Genomic DNA, 22114 nt, shown 5'->3' with positions numbered 1-22114 from the left:
GAAATGATTTTTACATTTTAACTGAATGTAGGTAAACATTAAACAGGTCTCTCTCTCTCTCTCTCTCTCTCTCTCTCTCTCTCTCTCTCTCTCTCTCTCTCTCTCTCTCTCTCTCTCTCTCTCTCTCTCTCTCTCTCTCTCTCTCTCTCTCTCTCTCTCTCAGCACTGATGTCTGTTTACATTCAATATAAAAAGTCAGCGTTCCTCTCCTGTAATACAAAGTTTCAGCAGCAGTGCAGCCTCCTGCTCATTTAGGAAACACTACAAACTGCCAGGTCAGGTTTCATTAAGACTTAAAAACACACAAAAGCTAAAAATAAATTGAGAACAATATGTACTTAGTGGTGGAAAGTAACTGTACTTAAGTACACATTTAATGTAATTTTCTTTCCTGCTACTTTATACTTCTACTGCTCTACATTTCAAAGGGAAATATTGCACTTTTTAATTGAACAGAAAATTAATTGCCAACTATTTTAATTGTTTAATCTTTGATGGTTCATTCAAGCTTCACTAATGTGAGGATTCACTACTTTAATGTATCTAAATCTATCCAGTGATATAGTATAACAGTCTTCTTCTGGTATTCTTCTGAATTGATTACTTTAAGTACACTTTCCTGATTATATTTACATACTTTTACTTCAATTAGAGTGTTTTAACAGTGTGGTACTCGTTATTTTACTGAATACTACCTCCACCACTGCTTAAATGCTGAAAATGCAATTAAATTAATAGTATTGATAATTTATAAATATTTAGTAGTCATTTATAAAGCTATTGCGTTATTCAGGGTATTACCATGACACAAAACACATAATTTAATATTTTATTACAAAAATAAAAACTCCATACTTGATTATGAGTGGGTGCAGTTTGTCCAACGTTGCACATTTTGTAATAAGACTATTGTACAAGCATACATTCATATCATGTATATTTCAGCCCTGGTGTGCAGTCACAGTACTGCGAGGGGTGTCGGTCAATGTGTCAGTGTGCAGATTGTCCAGACTCTGGAGGTTTCAGCCTGCTGCTCTCCACCAGCTCCAGAAGAGCCTCCCTCTCTGCATGTTCACGTACGTCAGAGATCAGATCATGGAGTGCTTCTCCTCCTTTCATGAACTCCTAAACATGGAGCACAACACATTTTAACTCACGACTAAGATGTGGAGATAAAGAATTAAAGGAGGCAATGCACGAAAGAGTCAACTGTGTCATCTGCTGGTTGAAAATGACAAGGACAACAAACAAAATGCACAGGTTTCTTATGATTAATGCAGAATCCTAATATCTTACCTTAATATCTCTCGTAACATATCCAGTCCGGTGGTCTGTGACACGATCCTGGCTGAAGTTGTAGGTACGAATCCTCTCTGACTGAGAACGTGTGCCCAACTGTAGGACGTGGGATCAAAGGGATAAGAATGAAGAAAAAAAGATCTGTGACTATCATTCACATTGTGTGGAGATCACTCACCTGCTGCTTTCGCGCTGAATCTCTCTGCTCCGTGTCTTTACCCATGATGCTCTGGTAGATCCGGGCCTTCAGCACACCCATGGCGGTGTCTCTGTTCTTCAGCTGAGAGCGACTCTGCTGACACTCGGCTGTAATACCTGTTGATAAGCGTGAAGATAGATGACGAGGCCTCCTGTTTATACGACACGAGAGCAGAACCGGCTCTAATCTGGAATAGTGGATAACTATTCTGGCACGTTTTACCGGTGGGAAGATGAACGATGCGCACTGCGCTGTCTGTTGTGTTGACACTTTGGCCCCCAGCACCTCGAGATCTGAAAGTGTCGATGCGAAGATCCTTCTGATCAATTTGGACGTCAAACTATGAAGATGCAGGACAAAAAAAAAAAAAGAATGTAGCACCAAATAATGGAATCATTTCCACATTCCACATTACATCTTCAGGGTTTTTTTATATTATAGGCAAGGCATACTTTTTAATCATGCTAATAAGTGGTGTACCTCCACTGGCTGAGGCAGGACAATGACCGTCATGGTTCCCGTGTGGATACGCTGCATCCTGGAGGAGAGGCCCACCTCAGGGATCCTTTGCACCCGGTGTGTTCCTCCTTCATGCTTCACATGTCTGTACACATTCTCCCCAGCTATTCTCACCGCTGCGTGGTGCAGGCCACCTGAGAGACACCGGCGAGTCAGGACACAAGGTTACACTTTGCCTCGAGCGAGAAAAGCACAGGTGGAACTGATAACATTAACGACGGCTCCTTTACAGTAATTACTGCACCTGAGTGAGACAGGTCAAAATATCCTATGGTTATTGCACACCCCCTCTGCACCCCCTGCTTTAGGAACCACTGCATTAGTGAAGCTATATCGAACGTTTTTCTGTTTCTGTGGAGATAAATTACACTAGAAATACATAAGAACAAGAGAGCAATGAGTCCCTCTGGCAAAACACTGGAAACTGAGAAATTATAGGTTCACTATTTATTTCAGCTTTTTTGAGAAGTTTTTGAATTCCAAAAATAACTGGCTGTATAGTTGAATAGCTAGGAGCTTTGAAGCTTCATTCATAACGTTAACATTCAAATTACTCGAAGCCGTGTCAGAGGCAATGCAGCAGGTGTGGGAGAAGTTCGGGAAGCTATGGAGAAGGACTTTCGGTCAGCACCAAGGTGCTTCTGGAAAACCGTCCGGCACCGCAGGAGGGGGAAGCGGGGAACCATCCAAGCTGTGTAAAGCAAAGGTGGGACCCTACTGACTTTGAATGAGAAGGTTATCGGGCGGTGGAAGGAGCACTTTGAGGAACTCCTGAATCCGACTAACACGCCCTCTATGGTTGAGGCAGAGCTGGAAGCTGATGGGGGATCATCGTCAATTTCCCTGATGGAGGTCACTGAGGTAGTCAAACAACTCCACAGTGGAAAGGCCCTAGGGGTTGATGAGATCCATCCAGAAATGCTGAAGGCTTTGGGTGTTGAGGGGCTGTCTTGGTGGACACGTCTCGTCAACATTGCATGGAAGTCTGGGACAGTGCCTAGGGGGTGGCAGACTGGGGTGGTGGTTTCCCTATTCAAAATGGGGGACTAGAGGGTGTGTGCCAACTACAGGGGTATCACACTTCTCAGCCTTCCTGGTAAAGTCTACTCCAAGGTACTGGAAAGGAGGGTTCGGCCGAACCTCGGATTGAAGAGGAACAATGCGGATTCCGTCCTGGTCGTGGAACAACGGACCAACTTTTCACTCTCGCAAGGATCCTGGAGGAGGCCTGGGAGTACGCCTACATGTGTTTTGTAGATCTGGAGAAGGCGTATGACCGAGTCCCCCGGGTCATACTGTGGGAGGTGCTGTGGGAGTATGGGGTGAGGGGGGTCACTTCTGAGGGCATCCAATCCCTGTACGCCCAAAGCGAGAGTTGTGTCCGGATACTCGGCACTAAGTCGGACTCGTTCCCAGTGAATGTTGGTCCTCCGCCAGGGCTGCGCTTTATCACCAATCCTGTTCGTGATTTTCACGGACAGGATATCGAGGCGTAGTCGTGGAGGAGAGGGGTTGCAGTTCGGTGGCCTGAGGATCTCATCGCTGCTCTGTCTGTGACCTTAAACAGTCACTGGATCGGTTCACAGCCAAGTGTTAAGCGGTTGGGATGAGGATCAGCACCTCAAAATCTGAGGCCATGGCTCTCAGTAGGAACCCGGAGAATTGCCTACTCCGGGAAGGGAATGAGCCCTTACCCCAAGTGAAGGAGTTCAAGTACCTCGGGGTCTTGTTCGCGAGTGAGGGGACGATGGAGCGAGAGATTGATCTACCAGTCGACCTTCGTTCCTACCCTCACCTATGGTCATGAAGGCTGGGTCATGACCGAAAGAACAAGATCACGGGTACAAGCGGCCAAAATGGGTTTTCTCAGATGGGCATCTCCGTTAGAGACAGGGCGAGAAGCTCAACCATCCGTGAGAGACTCGGAGTAGAGCCGCTGCTCCTTTGCGTTGAAAGGAGCCAGCTGAGGTGGTTCGGGCATCTAGTAAGGATGCCACCTGGGTGCCTCCCTAGGGAGGTGTTCCAGGCATGTCCAGCTGGGAGGAGACCCCGGGGAAGACCCAGGACTCGGTGGAGAGATTATATCTCCTCACTGTCCTGGGAACGCCTCGGGATCCCTCAGTCGGAGCTGGAGGATGTGGCCCGGAGAAGGGAAGATTGGGGTTCCTTTCTTGAGCTGCTGCCCCCGCGACCTGACACCAGCGGTAGACGATGGATGGAACATTCAAATTACTCTTATTAATAACTTACAGAAACTATTTTGCGTGCAATAGTTGACCTTTTCTTTCTCTCTCTCCCTTTGAAGCTCCATTACTTCTTAAATTAGAAAATACTGATTTCAATCACGTGAAAATAGGCTTCACTTTTTCATTCACTTCACATTTTTTCATATAGACTATTTATTACTGATTTACCAGAAAACGTGATAGATATGGTTATTGAGATATGAAATTATCTACAGTATATTGGGATAGAAGATTTTGGTCATATTGCCCAGCCCTATGATGGAGTCATAAAATATACAGACAGACAGACATTTGACGCTTCATTCAAAAACCTCAAAAGACGCTTCAAATGTAAATGAAATGATATTCAGTACAGATAAATGATGTAGTAATACAAAACAACTTACCATACTCAGCAGTCGTGTAGTTAAAAATCTCAAAATCCCAGTTCATGTAAGAAGCAAAGCCCTGGTACATGTCAAACATTTCTCTGGTGAACTGCTGACAGATGTCACCTGAAACCACATAAACAGATATTAAGAAAAGACACTGTATGTTGTTGTTGTTGTTGTTGTTGTTGCAGAGATGTATCTACCTGCCATATAAGGCTTCAGTTAAGCAGAGAGTGACAATTCTTTCATACCTCCTGTTGTTCGTCCTGATACAACCTCCAGCAAAATATTACTGGCGTCGAGAGGGTCGGTGGGAATGAGAGCTTTGATCAACTGAAGAGAAAGAAGATTCACTCATTAACGGCTCTAGAATACATTTCTACACATGTCTGATCGTACCTTTGTGTTCTTACATCTTCTCTTAAGTCCAAAATCTTGCGGGAGATTTGCACTTCCTCCTCTTTCAACAGCTGGGTCAATTGTTCATCTTCATCTTTGGTACCAGCTGAACCTGCAGTCACAAAGGAATGCAGCAGTCTCACATATTTTGATTGCATCTGCAATTTAAGAATGACTTTTTACAAATATTATTAATGAAAAATCAGCTAATTTACAGCTGGAAATACAGGCTGAATGTTCTGATGCAATAAAAAAGGACATCAGGAAATGTTTTGTACAAGAACATGGACAGTAATACAGACGGCAATAGCCTTAGTTACTTTAAATACATTCTAATAGTGTTAATACCTTAAATTCATAGTTTGCAGACTTATTATAGACTCCTGGAAAACATCAGAAATACAGTTGAAGTCCATGTGTGGCTGAATTGGGAGTTTATTAGTCATTACATGCATCTTATAGAAATTAATTTCCTATAAAATACAAATATTTTGACAATTGTTAGTGACATAAACAAAAAACATACTCACTATGCAGAAGTGAAAGGACTTCCTCGAGGTCTTTCAAGGTTTGTTCAATAGTATCAAACACAATTGCCAGAGGCAGCAGCTCTGCACGTTTCTTGATAAGCACTTTTCTATCCGTCTCGCTGAGGTGTGCATATTGTAACTTCTTTCTGACGTCTCTGTACTCCTCCATGAGCTGCTGGAGATACCTCTGAACAGACTCGGTCTTGTACAAGTCCTCCAAATCACTGTGGTAGAAGCGTGTTGGTGCTACTGTACCCCAGTGTTGCACCTGTGTGATGTTAGCAAACTTCAGACTGGTGTGTCCTGTTAGTGTCCTCCATCCTGCTCTTCTTCCTCTGCTGCTGTAAACTACACAGCTGCACAAACAGCGCAGTCGAGACCCGCGATTGACGAGCATTTGACTACATTTCAAAAGAGACATTAATAAAGTAAAACAATATTCCCGTGTGTCGTTCAAGTGTTTAAACAACTGTCACTGTACCTTGCTGTAGGAGAGACCGGATGTAGTTTGGGAAACGAGTTCAAGGAGAAGAAGAAGGGAATTCTGGGAACTGTAGTTTCAGTATCCGCAGTAAGGCCAAGTTGTATAATAATAAAATCTGAATATCTACCTATCTTATTATTTTCTAACAACATTTAAATTATCGTTATTTTTTGTCAATTAAATTGTATTTTATAGGCTCAGTTGCCTAAACACTCAAATACCAATGTTATTGTTAGCTAGGTCAATTAGCTATGTTTATTAACTTCTCGCAAACATAACGTTAGCTAACTGATGTCAAAATGTCAAACTTTGGAGCAAGTGAAGATGGTAAGATATTAACTCACGTTATATTTAAACATGCCTATTAACGAAACATAATAATGTTTAAGAGTGTTTAACTGAGTCTATGAAAGGCGATTTATCTTTAATAAAAACATTAACGCTAATCTTAACTAACTAGCATAACTTTGTTATTATTATTATTATTATTAGCTAGCATAATTTCAGCTCACTTTGACATGTTTCAAAGCTTTGAACTTGCTGTTAACTTTTATGTGCTGCTCGTGCTACATGTTTAACTATTCCTCAGAAATACAGGAGAAGCCTCGGTTTTCATTAACCAAGGCAGTGGAGGATGTCAGTCAACACGGCTATGCCCAGACTGAGGCCCTGAAAGACAAACAGAAGACACTCAACTTCCTGCAGGTTCATCTTTCCCTCAGCTTAATTAACTGTAGGCTCAAATATAGTTTTTGGTTTTAACTAACTCATCTTGTAAACCAAATAATTCTGCCCATTATGCACGTTCTAGCAAAGTGTTCACATTTCCTATTAGCAGTGGTAGTAACAGTAAATGTTTTAGAGGTAGAAGTCAAGGCGAGTTTGTAGAGCACATTTTAACAACAAGGCAATTTACTTTACATATAACATTAAACGCATCAAGAGTGCGAAAAGAAACACACCACAATCGGGACATTCAATACAATTCCAAACAGTCATGAAAAACAGGGGAGTGTGTGTACCAATGCCACTGCAGTTATGGAAATCCTAAATAGTTTCAACACATTTAAAGTGCAGCAGTAGTTTTTATTTATTTAGATGAGGCAGACGTTAGTAGGGTTTAACGTACACGTGACACAAAATGTTTTGGATGTACAAATAGTTTATTATTAAGGAATATGCATCCATGCAATAAATAAGGAGTAGACACGTTGACTAATCTCTCTAAAAGAGTTGTGAGATTCATCTTCCTGCTTGTTTCAAACGCCTTTGCCTTACAAAAATGTGTCTTTGGGGAGTAGACACTGATTTGGACATTTTGGTTTGCCTCCTTTTCCAGGCAACTCTTTCAGAGGTTGAGAAGAAAGGTGAGATGATGGAGCAGGAGCTGAGACCTACAGTGAGGGAATTCCTAATGCTGGAGGGCGAGATGGAGCACCTGGAGCGACAGTCAAAAGTCCTGCAGGATCGCTGTGCATCCATCAGCAAGGAAAACACAGAAGTCCAGTATGGTATAAGTGAGGAGGAGGTGAACGCTCAAGTTGCACTGGCAAGGTTCAACACTTACCGAAACAAGATGGAGGGTCACAAAACAGCTGTTTTGCATGCGGCGAGCCAGAGTGAGGCCCATAAAGAGCTGGAGGAGAAGAGAGCGCTGGTCAGGATGCTGAGACAGAAGAAAGAGGAGCTGAAGGCAGATTTGGAGAATCCAAATGGAAACACAGTGCAGATGGCGAAGGTGGAGAAAAGGAATGGGATGATACTAAATTACATTGAAAACTCAAACTTGACATGTTAATCGTAAATATGACATCCTTTCTTATGTTCTCTGCAGAGTGAGAATGATACTCTGAAGCAGGAGATCTCCGTGATGAGCGAGACTATAGCTGAGAAGAGAGAGAACGTGCGGAAAGAGCTTGAGACTCATACCCAGATAAAGAAAGACATAGAGGTATGGAGAAGAGAAATAGAGAATTTATTGACTAGGGCTTCAACTAACAAAGTATTTTCGTCATCTATGAATCTACAAATTGACGACATTAATCCAACCGAACCAACAGTTCAAAACCCAAAGATAATGCATGTCTACTATAACAGACCAGTACTCTTTAGCCAATATTTGCAACACCTGAAGGATGACTGTTACACATCTGATTCTAAAATACATATCTACCATTAAATATATCAGCCCAAAATCATAATTTGAGTTCCTGTTTTATCCCCAGTGGAAACTCAAACTCCATTTTGTTTCTCAGATCCAGAACAGGCGCTATGAAGCTATCGTCAAGCGCCTCCACTGCCAACTGAGCCGAGCCCAGGCCGTCCACAGGTGGGGAGAGAAAACGTTGTAGTTCCCCCGGTTATTACTTAGATTAAGACAATTAAAGTTTACTGAAATGTTATGTTTAAATGTGCAAATGAGGCGTTATTTTATTAAATATGTAGAAATGTACATACTTTTGTTATTTAACAGGAGGCTACTAAATAAACAGTTCCATATTAAACTCTGCTGTGCTTTCCTCAGGCAGATGTCTGAAGATGTGTACCACATGGAGAGACAGCTAGCGGAGCTCAAAGAGCAGCTGGGGTCATCTCAGGACTCAGCGGTCAGTGGGCATTAACCTGCAGGCTTGTTTACTGGATCAACATGCTTCATGATATATTGGATGTTACTGTAGTTATTATGGGTCTGTTTGTTGTTGCTGTTGCTACAATTGAACAGCTGGGGGCAGCAGCGTCAACTAAATGTCTTTGTCCTGTTTCAGTTCAGACTGTTGTACAGTAGTCTGATATTAACACCGACTGTGTTCGCTTAGATGCACGAGTTCTGTCAAAGAGAAGACGTAGTATTAAAATATGTGTCTGTTATCACATCGTTTGATTTCCTTTAACACCTGGACAGCATGCACTTTCCTGCAGCTGTCCAGAGAATAGCTCGAGGGCATCAGCAGCGCGTGGGATGGGATTGTAGGTCGGCTGATGACAGTTAATCGGTTTCTGCAGTCAGTGTCTACAACAGACCCGTGCACAACAGAAGCCGAGTGTCTGCTCTAACTGTCGATGTTGTTTTGGTACATGCTGTTCCATCTTCCGCTTCACCGGGTCGCCTGACGGGCTGCGAGGTGACAGCCCCACTGCCGGCTAACAAGGGCGTGACTGACCGGGCTACTTCAGCCATAACTCCAAACTGATCAAACAATGAAACTTGTCTTTTCACAAAATTGTTGTCATGTCCTTATATAATTGAGAATGAGAATACATTGCGCGCTTCTCTCTCAAAGCCAGAGAAGTTAGTAAATGCGGTCATTACGTATAAAGTCTGGAGCTGCTCCAAAGACAACGAATGGGAGATTGTATGGCCACAGAATGTTTGTTTTCTTTTCTTTTTTAATACCAAAATATGCTTTATTCAGGGTTCCTGTGGATCCTTTAAAGGCCTTATAAGGCATTGGATTAATTATTGCAGAAATAAAGGCCGTAATTGGTATTAAAATGTCTTAAATAAATCAGTCAAAATTGCAAAGACATGGGACGTAGGATTTCATGAGATGTTGCAATTTAAAATCTCAAAATAAATGATAACTGACATTTAAAAAAAGTAATAATGAATCAAGTTCCTCTCGCATAGACGTCACGCATATACAAAGAACGGAAGTGGCATTAAAAAGAGTCTTAGATCGACCTTTCCTTAAGCTTAACCCAGTTTATTCTATTGTGTTCTCAAACAGAACTTGGTGCTTTCACTCACAATTCATTGTCTCTGGGGCAGTTCCAGACTTTATACTTGATGACGTCACAAACTCCAGTGTTTGCATTTAGCAGAGAGTTGTTTGTGTTTACTCATATCTTCGACTGTCTTAGACCATATGAAGAGCATGCAGGACTTTTGGAAATGGTTCACCTTTAATATACAATCAGGGAGTGTGGTCGAAGTGTTCTTATTACTCACTTAACCACAAATTGTACTTTAGTGGGCCATTACCTTAAAGGTGCGCTCAGGGAGTTTATCCAGCCAGTCTGGCTGCCGGCTCGACCGCAGTCCTCTCCGGCTGACAGCCCTCCACTCAGCCCCCGCCGGCCTCCACACAAACTGTCCAAACATGTGCATCAAGCTGCCCAAAACATCCTCTCAGAGAGGACCGTCCTCTATTTATAGAAACATACAGGGAATTTATGTTTATGTGTGCTTGTACACATAATAGCGTGAACCTTCTGTCTTTACAAAGATAAGTTATTCTATAAATAACCTCTACACTCAATGTTCTTTTGAATTAAAAACAAACATCTAAAAATGTATTCTCATAATTTGGACAGAAATTAAACTCTTACCACATTAATGCCAATTTATACGTCGTCACGCGTACCGTGTCGTGCACATGGAGGGGTTTCCACTTTCCTTTCGAAGTAACTCTTTATATAAATGCCTTTCATATCCTCCCACTCCGAGCTATTTCAGTCTAGCTAATTGGGGAATTAATTCATCACCAGCCATTAACCACATGCTGCTTTTATTTATTTGGCTGCAACACATTTGTGTACTCCACTTCGGCATCAACCGTCTCTTCAAAACACACTTGGCTTTTGAAATAGAGAATATAAAGAGGGAGGGGGGGGGGGGTTTACAAACTAAATAAATTGATGACATTTTAGAGTTTTCTTTCCGTAAAAGATATGAAGCATTCAACTTTAAAAGCCATTTTTACAAAACTGCAGTTTATCCATTTGAAACGGGCCTGCCTCTCCACGAGACACATCTCTCACCTTGTGTTCACCTCTTGATAAATGAGTATGCTAATAAAAAAGGTGCTTGGCAAGCTTCACATGCTCTGCGAAGCTCTCTGCTGGACGGCTGAGCTCATTTAATTTCTCTAAAAAGAAAGAATATATCGATTACAATAACTCAGTGCAGCTAAAATCACTGGGGGGAAAAAGTCACATGAAAACCAGAAATGTGTGATCTTAAATGAAAAAGAAGGTACCGTCCAATGAAGTGTAAGCAAGTTTCTGTCATTTTGTTTCTTGGCAAATTCATCTTGTAATCACAGGAATTTGGCGTCCGTCCTTAATCCGGTTTTCTCACTGAGAATGATGTAAAAAAAAAGAAAAAAGAAAAAGGGATCCATTATCGTGTCATGCATGAAATTGACTTTCTTTAATCTTCACCAAAATCAAATTGCGTTTTCTCTTTAGGGAGAAAACCTGCTAGTTTCTATAGCTACCACACGGCAACAGACCTTATTCTCCTAAACATCAAGAACAGGGACTAGCACCGACAGCAGGTCAGGTCACAATAGAACAGTTTCCTTATATTGAAAAATATATAGCAGGTGAGGAAAAAACTTAATTTTAGACCCTGATCATGAATATCGTACTGTTATCTGCATGAGGTGTCTAGTTCTGATGCTGTCTGTAAGTTCTTCACATGATGGTTCTTATTATAGTCGAGCCTCAGAGGGTTTATTTCCCCGTGTAGATTTGTTTCTTATGTTATCGTTAGGCAAGCATAAACTCCTGCACAAAATTACTAAAATCTGCCCTGATGCAGGTAACCTATTGGAAATGTGCTCTTTCATATTCACTGCACAAAATCATCTTTAATCAGAAACTTTAAGACAGCAAAGAAAGTCTCTGCTGGGAGGATGTGTGCATTAAGTGGAGGAAGGGTCAGAACATCCTGGGTGTGCAGTTTCTCTCTTAAGCTCTAAAGAAAGGCCGTCGTCACGCTCTGATTGGCCGAGAGGGGAAACGCACCAAGCTGCTCTCAATTGTTAATCAGGGGCCAACAGGTGATCTGAATAACCTGCAATCAGCTCAGGGGGATCGTGACATGCAGCGGAAATACATTTGGAAAAAGCTAAATGAAGTACCAAAGAATGAGGGGCTGCATGACTGTACTGTTGATGCAGTTCATTTCATATTTCAGGCTGTGCTGCAAGGGTCAAAATTAACTTTTATGTTCAAATGTTACACTTCAGCATCTGCCAGCCACTCTCGTATTATACCAGCATGTGGCTGCTAAATCATGCCAATTTAGCAGGCAGCTCTGCATACCTCCCAATAGAGGTTGTAGAGGTTGCCTCACACCTCCATGGGCTCGCTGCCTATATATGTTGACCTGAGAAATGGTGCATGCCTTGAGTGTTGGGTGGAGTGGAATGCATTCCTGAACTGGTGCTTTTTGTAGGTTGAGGTGTATTTACTGCAGAGCGGCCGACATGGATGCACTAAGGTGTTTATTTTGGTCTCCAGAATGTTTGTATGTGTTCACGTGCACCTGCATCTGGTAGCTGGTAGAGACATCTGCGACAGCCATTTAGAAAACAATTCAGTGTGAAGATAATCCTCCTCTTTGTTGTCACTCATCGGCTTACGGGTCACATTCCTTACTGATGTGTATCTGCTACTGTAGCTACACTCACATTTCACACTGAAGTTGGGTGTCTGCTTTCTCACAGCAAAGTACATCTGGGGACTGTTCCAACAAGCAGGTTATTAAAAAACACTGCTCTTATTTTACATGAGCCCCCCAGGTTCCAGATTTCAGAGGCTTCCAGGTTTTATTTGGCAAAGACATCATTTTAAATGAACCTTAAGAGAGAGATTACATCTGCAGTTATAAAATACAAGCTAAAGTTTTCAGCTAATTGACTAATCCTTTTAGCTCTGCTTCCAATTTATCAAGCCAAACATCTTGCTAATGGGGACGGCATCTTTTTAAGTTTGTGCAACATCGAGCGAGAACGCTGCAGACGGCAGTTCCGCACCGTCGATGTCGGTGTTGTCAGGGTTTGTTGTGTTGTTGTACAGAAAGCGCAGCTTAGTGTTATCTAAAAGATTTTCACTGTCGTGGCTGAATAAGTTAGGGCTGTCCTCGTCTAAAGGAAATCTTATTGTCGATTAGTTGATTTAATCAGTTGAGTTTCTTCACAAAGAATCATGCAAAAGCATCAATTTAAATATTGTGTAAACCAGAGATGTGCTCATACGTGTCTTGCAGATAAGTCATTCAGAAATAATAAAAAATGACTCATCGACTAAAGAAATCTTAGTCGACTAAGACCGAAATGACCTTTTAGTTGGCGTACATCAGGCCTATTCAATTAGCGGCCCGCGGGCTGGATACGGCCCTTCTGAACTTTTTTCTGGCCCGCAAGAGGTTGCCTGCACATCGGGCTGGCATATATAGCATAAATAAAACTAAAGCCTGATTCACACCAAATGAGGCGAAAACGCAGGTGTTTCCATTCCACTCCGGAAAAAAACGTACTCTGTCCGCACCTGCCGTCGGCTCAGACACTCCCTTACTTTAGCTCGGCACGCTAACAACACGCTTCAAGATGTCTCTCTCCAAGCCAAAGAAACCTAGAGTTGATTCTGAAAATCGTCACTTCCAGAGCGAATGGACGGACACGTATTGATTTACTTTGCCAGCCGCAACAAGTAATAAACTGGTGTGTTTATCGTGCAACGTATGTATTTCCGTGATGAAAGAATACAACGTGAAGCGGCACTACAGGTCAAGTCACGGCTCGTTTTCTGTTAGTTCTATAGGAGTACATCACCTGACTTAATGTGATGCATTCTTAGTGTAAATGCAAAGACACATCTGCTTTATGATTCAAACTGTTAAACTACTCACTGTTAAACTGTAAAAAATGTGTAAGATCTCTATGTCATTGTGAGTCTGATGCTACTGTTTTACTATGTTGACTGTGCGGAATTACCACGAGCGATTACATTTCAAAGATTGTTGTCCCGATTAGTCACACTAAAACAGGGGAGAATAGGATCACGGTAACAACTGACTCTCACGCAGCACTTCACCTCGACTGACTCAACTGTGCCAGCTGAGCTTTTGTTTGCATAAACACGCCGAGTAAGGTTTTCTTCCGTGACATCAGCAGTGCGGTCACGCCAGAGGAAAGGTGGGATGAGCTTTCGGAGAACAAGAAAAAACGCCCCCGAATGACCATCCTTCCTCCTCTCCCTGTCGCAGCAGACATCATAGGGGATGGGTTTGCTCTTGATCTCTGAAAGAAGAACAGAAGCTGATCATGTCCCGCAGAAACCTTTGTTTCCATGCTCCCGGTAATTGTTTTACTGCGGCTTTGAGAAGCTTAGCGCCTCATACCCTCCCTCAGGCGACAGCTCCGTCAGCTGGAGTGCGGCTTCACCTCCAGAGACTTCAGAGTTTATTTACCTGCTTTTGTTTGTACAATTGATTGCCGTCTCTGTAAAGTTATCCAGACGACTAAGAGAAGGTCCCGTCTCACAAAGCAGACTTATCCTGTCTGTGTTTGTGCAGGGGTGGTGGTGTGTGTGTGTGTGTGTGTGTGTGTGTGTGTGTGGGGGGGGGGGGGTAGTTTGTGTGTGGGTAAGCAAATTAAAAAGAAGTGAGGAGGGGATATCCCTGAACACACACAGGGGGAACCACAGGGACTCTGCTGCCCTCTAATTGCTCCCATGGCTTCTTGTTAGACTAAACAACACCAGCTTTCCAGTTTACCGACAAATCCTGCCGACTTCTAAACAAACTTTGAACACGTTGCTTGTGACTCATCGATGACTCAAATCTTCATTCTTAAAACAAGCCCACTGGGGGTCACGAGGGCGTTCATTATCCAGAGTTTGAGAGCTGTGCCCTTCTTACACAGAAACCAGATAAAGGCGTTTGGATCTGTTACAGGGTGCGGTCGGGCATTAGTCTGAGGAATGTCTCGGTTTGCACCGGCATGAAATGGTCCACAGTGTTACTTTGCATCGGGAATGTGGGAAGAACTCTTTGACGTGTCGAAAAGGTTTCGCTTAACTAAGGAAATAGCCTGGGCCAAAAATAGATTAACCCACACACACACACACACACAGTTCTGTAATGGAGCTCCACCCTGCTCTGTACCTGAGCAACGCAAACAAACGCACTCGCATCCATGGACTGGTAGCCATGGCAGATAACAGGACCTTCATGTTCGGACACATTCAGCAAGTCTTTGACCTACAACCGGCTTACGTAATACAATACCTGTGGGCGGCAGGAAGCTGCCGATAGAGGCACGAACACTGGCCTCCACATAGCGACCAGAACTGTGACATATAGTCATTTATTTAATCATGATTCCACCTCCACAGTTGTATGAATGAGAACATTTGTAGCATTTTATTTTGTAGCACATAAGTACCCAGCCAGCTGCGCACTGACTCCCCTCTTTATATCTTAGTTCACATGGTGAAACCAAGGTTGTAGTTTAAAAGGTTGTAGAGTGGTGCTGAGTTCAGTAAACATATTCTGGCCTACACCCTCTGACTCATCACCTGGTATGTCTGTTCTGTCCTCTACACGTGTGTCTCTGGGCAAAAGTTGGACGTATTTGGACTCTGACAGATTTTCATATACTCCAGCATACGTTTCTGTCATACGGAGATGTGTGACAGGGCTTTAAGACAAAAGAAGACGTCACCTTGAACTGACAGAATCTCTTTACTTTTTATAGACCAAACAATAACTCCAATAATTGAAAAGATAGCTGTATTTGCAGCCCTGTGATGCATTAATGCAGCGTTAGTATGTGCTCAATATGGATTTTTAATAGCTTCATTTGCAGAAAAGTGCTTGTAGTGCAATAAAAAGTACAATATAGTCCTAAAATAGCTTTTGTATTTTGTCTTGACCTCAAATTATGCAAAACCATTTGTCACTTCTGCCCAGACTGTGACTCAGCGTGTGTTCAGAAGTCTCCTGACTGCACCCGTCCTGACCCAATGTGCCTTTTCCAAAATGGTTCATTTGAGGACATGAACTTGCATTAGACCGGCGTCTGCATTTTAAAGCCAGGTGCTAAATGCAAAGTCAGCCTTAACATTTTATATCAGCACATTACTTATAAATAGCGTGGCAAATAAACAGTGCAATCTAGGACACTGGATGCTTTACGTGCCAGATGCAGGCCGCGCCGTAATGAGCTCAGGCCTCCTTTGAAACTGCGGCGCAAGAGATGAGCAGGCGATTTAGTTCCTCCGCAGCTAGAAAGTAGGGCAGCTAAGGGGAGCAGCAGGGAGTCCCGGGCCGCACACCACGTCATAACAAGTGTGCGTGCTAGCAAAGAGGAGGCGGCTCGCGTTATCTTATCTCCTCTTTGTATCCACACAGTAAATTATGAATGAAAAGCTGAGAAGGAAGCAAGTGGGAAGGAAGTAAAACTCAAGTACCCCCCCCCCCCCCTGTGTCTTTTCTCCCCCTCACATACAGAGATGGAAAAGCGCTGCACTGTCCCGTACATACTGTTCCCCATTTATTCCCCTCACACAGACACCACAGCTGCAGGTTGTTTTGTTTTTTTCACAGGGAATTAAACCGCCAAAAATATGAACAGCTTCCTCCTCTTCACCCGCCCTGTTCCTAAAATGTTCCTATATGACTGACAACATAAAGACTGACCTCAGCTGAGGACACGGCTGTTCTAGAAGATGGAAGTTCCACCAGAATGAAGCTTTATTTAGCATATCTCCTACAAACACTAGAAATGTGGACTAAATATAGGACCATGACAACATTCCTCTCGACACAGACGGCAGAAATAATGTCAAAGACTTCATGGCTGAACTTCTCTGATGGCGTTTTAAATAAAGACCTCGATAAACAAATCATGCAAACTAACCCAGCAGCCTTTTTCAACTCCAGCTTGTGAAGAGGCTGCTTGTTTACCACTCGGTACGGAACACCATGTGCGTGTGGGTGTTGAGACGCCAACATTTGCCTATACTGATACTGAGAGCATCAGTGGTCAGCTGCAGGCATGTGGTTTGCATGAAGAGCCCGGACTTTAGTAGAAAGTCCATTGCAGTAAACGTTAGACGTTGTCATTTTCCTTCTCAGTCAGTCACTCGGCGCCTACTCCCTCTGGGAATAATCGTTCAAAAACATGTCACATTACAAGCTTCACTGTCACATCTTTGTTCTTATGTCGGGGTGTCTTTGTAAACCGTGACAGCAGCTCATGTCACGTTAGCTTTGACACTCAATCCCATAAAGCTGTAGAACAATGCTGAGCAGGAAACAACCTGAAAGCGCAGCGGCTTTCTTCTTTAAAGACAGTATTTTACACACTCTGCCCACGCTCTGCTGTATCGTGACTGCAGCTGAAACACTGCCTCTGCCTTTTCCTTTGCTCTCTACTATGGTTTGTGTGTACGTGTGTGTGTGTGTGTGTGTGTGTGTGTGTGTGTGTGTGTGTGTGTGTGTGTGTGTGTGTGTGTGTGTGTGTGTGTGTGTGCTTCTTTGTGTACATTGATCACTGCGAGCTGGTGTGAGTTGTACTCCGCTTCAATTCCCACATTTCTAAAGTTACAAATGCAGCGTTTGTGTCGGCGTTGGATGAAGGAGAGAAATAAGATCTTGTTTGGGAACATTTTTGAAGAGAGAGAATAGAATATGAATTAGGGTGGACGCTCAGGGTGCTTTTAAATCCAAATGCCAAATGAGAATTCCCACGGAAGAGTTTTAGGGCCAAGTAAAGGGGGGGGGGGGGTTATGAATAAAGTCGAACATCAAGTGTATGCACTCTACTTTTCCTTATGCCTGAGACAAAGAGACAATTTAAGAATGTGCTGATGATGAGTACATTTGCTCCTTCTTGTAAATGATTAAGACATCACGCAAGTACAATAAAGTCTACGCAGCGATATGTCCAGAGGGCAAAACATTATGTTCTGCTCTACAGTAACACACTGAACATTACAGAAATGACAACATATTCATACCGTATTCCATATTCCATACGTACTGCAGGCTTTATGCTCATTTTTTTTTTAAAAGGGCACCTGCTCTGGAGGACTCACTGATGGAAATATTAAAAACAATGTAAAGAATAGAAAATGTCTTTCTGTGCAGATAGGCGGAAACATTCTGATGCATGCAAACGTGCGAGCTGTTAACTATATGTACAGACTGTACTGGAACAGCTTGTACTTCTCAAAGCCCAAAACGCTTCAGCTAAAGAGAGGAGGGGTGGCGTGTGTGTGTGTATATGTATGTGTGTGTGTGTAGACAACCTACATATCAACGCAGCATGCGAGTATAACTACTATATCTGTGTCGCATCATCCTGATTCAGAAGATTGTTTAGTCTTCGGCTCTGGTTTTCTTCTTCTTCTTTCTTGATGGAAAGAATCTATATTAATAGATAATACTTATATATTTCATTTCAACTATGTGCTGCATTATATGGAACAAGCAGGAAACTGGTAGAATGAACTTAAAGAGGAGTTGCAAAATGTATCGAATGAGTTTCATCGTGCTTAAAGTCACATGTCTTTTGATTGGCTGGTGCATCTAACTTACATTTAACATGGTAAACAGTCTAATATTGATTACATCCAGGATCATATTTGTAATTGCATCCTGTCGTGTGGCAGATGCTGGACGCTGAGTCTTTGAAGCCGCCCTCAGAGAGCATGTTTCTCTCTCCTGGTTTTGTGCTCCTCTTTTCTTTTTTCTTGCCTCTGCCTGCATTTTCTTCCTGCTGATGTCGCTTCACGTGTCTCTGTCTGCTGCCTGGAGCCGCACTGAAAACGTGAGGGAGAACCGCAGATGTAGGAGGGAAGAATTTAAAAGGAACACATAAATATAGGGGCAGGTGGGGCCTTCAAGAGGGTTCGTGATCATATTCGGGGAGTGTTTTACACGGCTGCTCAGTTTGCAAGTTGTGAAGTTTTTATTTTTTTACTATTTTGGTTCTCTGCTCATTTCATGTTCACATGACACTATTGGCCCACAAAGAAGTTGCGTGTCTTCCCACCGCCCTTTTATAAAAGATAATGGAAGTGGAAACCAGACTGAGGTGAAGGGCGGCTGATTTCTCTTCCTGTCTCAAAGAAAAAAGGAAGCAAACAGGAAGTGCAGCGCAGTGATAGAAGCTGACCTCAGACTGTGTGTTTGTGTTTGCACATGTGGCTGAACACCGCGTACCAGACGCAGGCTGAGGGTTCGAGGACGTGGCGGACACACACACAGTTAGAGTTTCAGCAGCGCTGAAAATACATGAAGACATATTAGAGAGTCTGTTCCACACCGACACAAATCAGCTCCATCCATCTCAGTTAAAGCTACAGGAAAAGGAAGCTTTGTTGAGAAAGTGGAAGCGTTAGTTTGCCTGCTGCACACGGAGCACACCCGGTGTCCGGCCCTGCAAACAAAACGTAGGCTCTGAGGGCTTCTCGTGCAGACGTGTCAGTGCAGACGGCCAGATGTCAGCCAGATGATGCCTTCAACTGCTTATTTACACAAAGCTTCCAGTATCTGGGCAGATCTCAGGTCAGGGCTGCATGGCTTCTGCTCCGTCTTCAATACAGTGTGATGTTTGTTTTCTAAATGACGGTCCCACTTGGAGTAAAATAGACGATAAAGTAGATTATGCTTTAGGGCGGGGCTACCGTGTGATTGACAGGTTGCTTCCAAGGTGTTCGAGTGCCCTCCTCTCACAGTGTGTTTTCAGTTGATGAAAGTTAAGTGTAACATTTTGGTTTCCTAAAAAAATGTGTTGTTCAGCGTTCGGTTGTGCTTCACTCCACGTGTCACTGCTGGTTCCAAACAAAACAAGATGGCGGCGAAAACTCCAAGCGTCAAAGCGGTAGCCCACAAACAAGACGAGTGATGTCACCGACTTGTTTGATGAAATCTTTAAAAGAAGAAGGTCTACTTTTTATCTTATAATTTGACATCTATGAAGTTATTTATCCCCATTTTATTGTTATAATTGTTTTAATTATAATTTGTATTTCATTCACCTGGCAGTATTAGTCCTGTTACTGGTAATATTCCAGGACACACATCCCGTAACACTGGATTGTTTTGACCTGAAAGATCACACACGCCGGTCTTTCTCAATCAGGTCACGGTCGCGCTCTGTTTGCGGTTGCTGTGCTTTTAGGTCACATTACTGTGTCGCACAAGGTCGAGACTTCTCTTTCCTCCCGTCTGAACTCTGAGTGCTGAGTGAGCAGAGGAAGGACGAATTAAATGCTCACGCTGGCATTGTGACGGCCGCACGTACCCTCTGGTTGTTGCTGATCAGCACATTGTCTGCAGAGAACACGTCGTCTCCACTTCATCTGTGTGAGGATGGAAATCCATTACTATTGATGCCACAGTGTGAAGCAATCATCTGTTCGCTAAGGCCTGTCCACGCCTGTAAGGCTTTACGCACATAAGCAGTTTGCAACGATAACAGAGGCAGATTTACTCCAAATTCTGTCATTTTTAGAAATAATTGATCTTTGATTTCAGACAGTTGTAGACAAAAGTAGTCACTCATTTGGAGCTGGCACGGAGACAATTCTAAATGAATGGATGTAAATGGGCGCCGCGTTTAACAACAGCAAAACTATATGGGAGTGCAGTTCATTCCAAGTCTCATCTATCCAGTCATGTGCGCACCACTTCACAATCATGCATTAACTACATATATTCTTCTTGTTCTTAAAATGAACATTTTAGTGTCCAGGCTAACAAAGAATTACAAGATGAAGTGAACCTCTCGTGTCTTTTAATAATCTCCCATAGTATCCCTTACAAATCGTCTTGTAGATCTCAAACACGCATCAGCGATGACAGCCATTTAATAAACGGGTGAAACCAGATTTACACGATAAGGAAACACTTCAGACAGACAGAAGAAAACCATTACAGACAGTAAGTCAAGTTCGTGACATTAAAACCTTGCTTGTTTCCTGGGAGCAGGAGGAGGTGCTGAGAGGAGGAAAAGTGGAGGATTAGAGAGGGGCTGTAATCCCCCATAATCCCCCTCTCTCCCCATGGGGCGCCAGCGACGAGCCTCTGTCTCTCTCTCCATGCTTCTGTCTGCGCTTTGTTTTGAATTTTCAGAGGGCTCTCGCTGGGCGGAGGGGCACGTGCCTCTGAGCTGTGTGACTTTGGGTGGAGGACAAACAAGGACAGGGACAAACTGAAGAGTGACCCTGAGACACACACACACACACACACACACACACACACACACAAACACACACACCATCTACGATATGTGCTGATTTTAGTTTATTCTCACTATTTTCATTATTAATCTGCCATTTTTGTTCTGGATTAATAGATGTATCTTAGATCACGTAGCGTAGTAGAGCTGCGGAGGAGCAGAACATGTCCACACATGTTTGGAGAGGCGTCACAAACTCCATCAAATCCCCCTTTGTCTGTCGTTTGTGTGGCTGGATGTTCACATGTGTGGCAGCAGCTGACTTGAGTTGAAAGCTGATTGATTGCACGTGTGTGTGTGTGTGTGTGTGTGTGTGTGTGTGTGTGTGTGTGTGTGTGTGTGTGTGTGTGAGTGTGTGTGACAAAAACCACAGGCGAGCTATTTGTGTGGAAGACTCAGACATAACCACAGAGCGCTGAATCGATTAATTAAATGTGCATGTGATCAAAGGGATCTCAAGGAAACAGAACATCAGATTATTATGTCTGACCCACATACAGTTAAAAGAGAAGACATGACATCACAGCCTCATATATAGCTTTGGGGGGGAGTGGAGTCATTTTAGCCTCAGAAAACAGACAGGAAGTGCATAAGTGTGGTTGTAGTTTTGTCCCTCTTTTTGAACAGCTGTTCCTTGGCATCCATGGAGATCATCATGTGTACGGCTGTTTCCCATAAAAACAAATTGACCAATCCAAGCTTAGTCGGTGGATCAAAAAATGAGGAGGTCGTATTCCTACATCGCGAAAAATAACATCAGAAACGTGCAGAATCTTAGTCAACTTACTGAACTTCTCTGATCAATGTGAAGTTAACTGCTCCTAGCAACAGCTACGCTACTTAGCACTGATTTGTTAGGGAAAAACAAAAGAATCCCCCAACAAGAGAAATCGTTGCCTATGTGCTCTATAGTGCACTTAGTGGCTTAAGTCTGGATTCTTCCTCTTAACTCAGCTTCAAATCTGCTTCCATCCGCAGTACATTTGGGATTTTGCAGCGATCAGAATGCTGTTAACAGGTTTTTTCCTGTGTGTGTACAAACATGAAGCGTGTGTCTGATGCCCAGACACCGGACGGGCTTATCCC

General features: G+C 43.0%; 2 protein-coding genes across 4 annotated transcripts; one reads left to right on the top strand and one right to left on the bottom strand.

Annotated features, from left to right (window-relative positions):
- Positions 1-815: 815 nt before the first annotated feature.
- On the bottom strand, positions 816-6120 carry mtrf1 (mitochondrial translational release factor 1). Of its 3 annotated transcripts, XM_029444463.1 has the most exons (10): positions 6045-6120; positions 5564-5964; positions 5048-5145; positions 4886-4967; positions 4650-4757; positions 1979-2151; positions 1721-1838; positions 1478-1614; positions 1297-1395; positions 816-1125 (listed from the first exon to the last, which is right to left on the bottom strand). In XM_029444463.1, exons 2-10 carry the CDS (start codon positions 5958-5960, stop codon positions 991-993), a joined length of 1347 nt encoding a protein of 448 aa, XP_029300323.1. In that variant the 5' UTR covers positions 5961-5964; positions 6045-6120; the 3' UTR covers positions 816-990. The 3 variants fall into 3 exon arrangements, with proteins under 3 accessions (XP_029300323.1, XP_029300333.1, XP_029300340.1); XM_029444473.1 differs by lacking the exon at positions 6045-6120 and having other exon boundaries at positions 5564-6038; XM_029444480.1 differs by lacking the exons at positions 5564-5964; positions 6045-6120 and having other exon boundaries at positions 5034-5103.
- Positions 6121-6346: 226 nt separating this feature from the next.
- Positions 6347-8800, top strand: ccdc122 (coiled-coil domain containing 122). Its single transcript, XM_029444495.1, has 6 exons — positions 6347-6374; positions 6637-6752; positions 7387-7785; positions 7882-7998; positions 8303-8376; positions 8572-8800. Exons 1-6 carry the CDS (start codon positions 6347-6349, stop codon positions 8666-8668), a joined length of 831 nt encoding a protein of 276 aa, XP_029300355.1. The 3' UTR covers positions 8669-8800.
- The last annotated feature ends 13314 nt before the right edge of the window (positions 8801-22114 follow it).

Source organism: Cottoperca gobio, chromosome 2, assembly GCF_900634415.1.
Source record: "Cottoperca gobio chromosome 2, fCotGob3.1, whole genome shotgun sequence".
NCBI classification, from domain to species: Eukaryota; Metazoa; Chordata; class Actinopteri; order Perciformes; family Bovichtidae; genus Cottoperca; species Cottoperca gobio.
The sequence above is the reverse complement of the archived record's forward strand: the minus strand, read 5'-3'. Positions and strand labels throughout refer to the sequence as shown.

Excerpts from the sequence above, each read along its gene's own strand:
- mtrf1 (XM_029444473.1), bottom strand. The coding sequence starts at position 5,984 with ATGTCTCTTTTGAAATGTAGTCAAATGCTCGTCAATCGCGGGTCTCGA. Across the intron at positions 1,396-1,477 it reads ATTCAGCGCGAAAGCAGCAG|TTGGGCACACGTTCTCAGTC; the intron begins GTGAGTGATCTC and ends CACGTCCTACAG. Across the intron at positions 1,126-1,296 it reads ATGTTACGAGAGATATTAAG|GAGTTCATGAAAGGAGGAGA; the intron begins GTAAGATATTAG and ends CTCCATGTTTAG.
- ccdc122 (XM_029444495.1), top strand. The coding sequence starts at position 6,347 with ATGTCAAACTTTGGAGCAAGTGAAGATG. Across the intron at positions 7,999-8,302 it reads AGATAAAGAAAGACATAGAG|ATCCAGAACAGGCGCTATGA; the intron begins GTATGGAGAAGA and ends TTTGTTTCTCAG. Across the intron at positions 8,377-8,571 it reads CGAGCCCAGGCCGTCCACAG|GCAGATGTCTGAAGATGTGT; the intron begins GTGGGGAGAGAA and ends TGCTTTCCTCAG.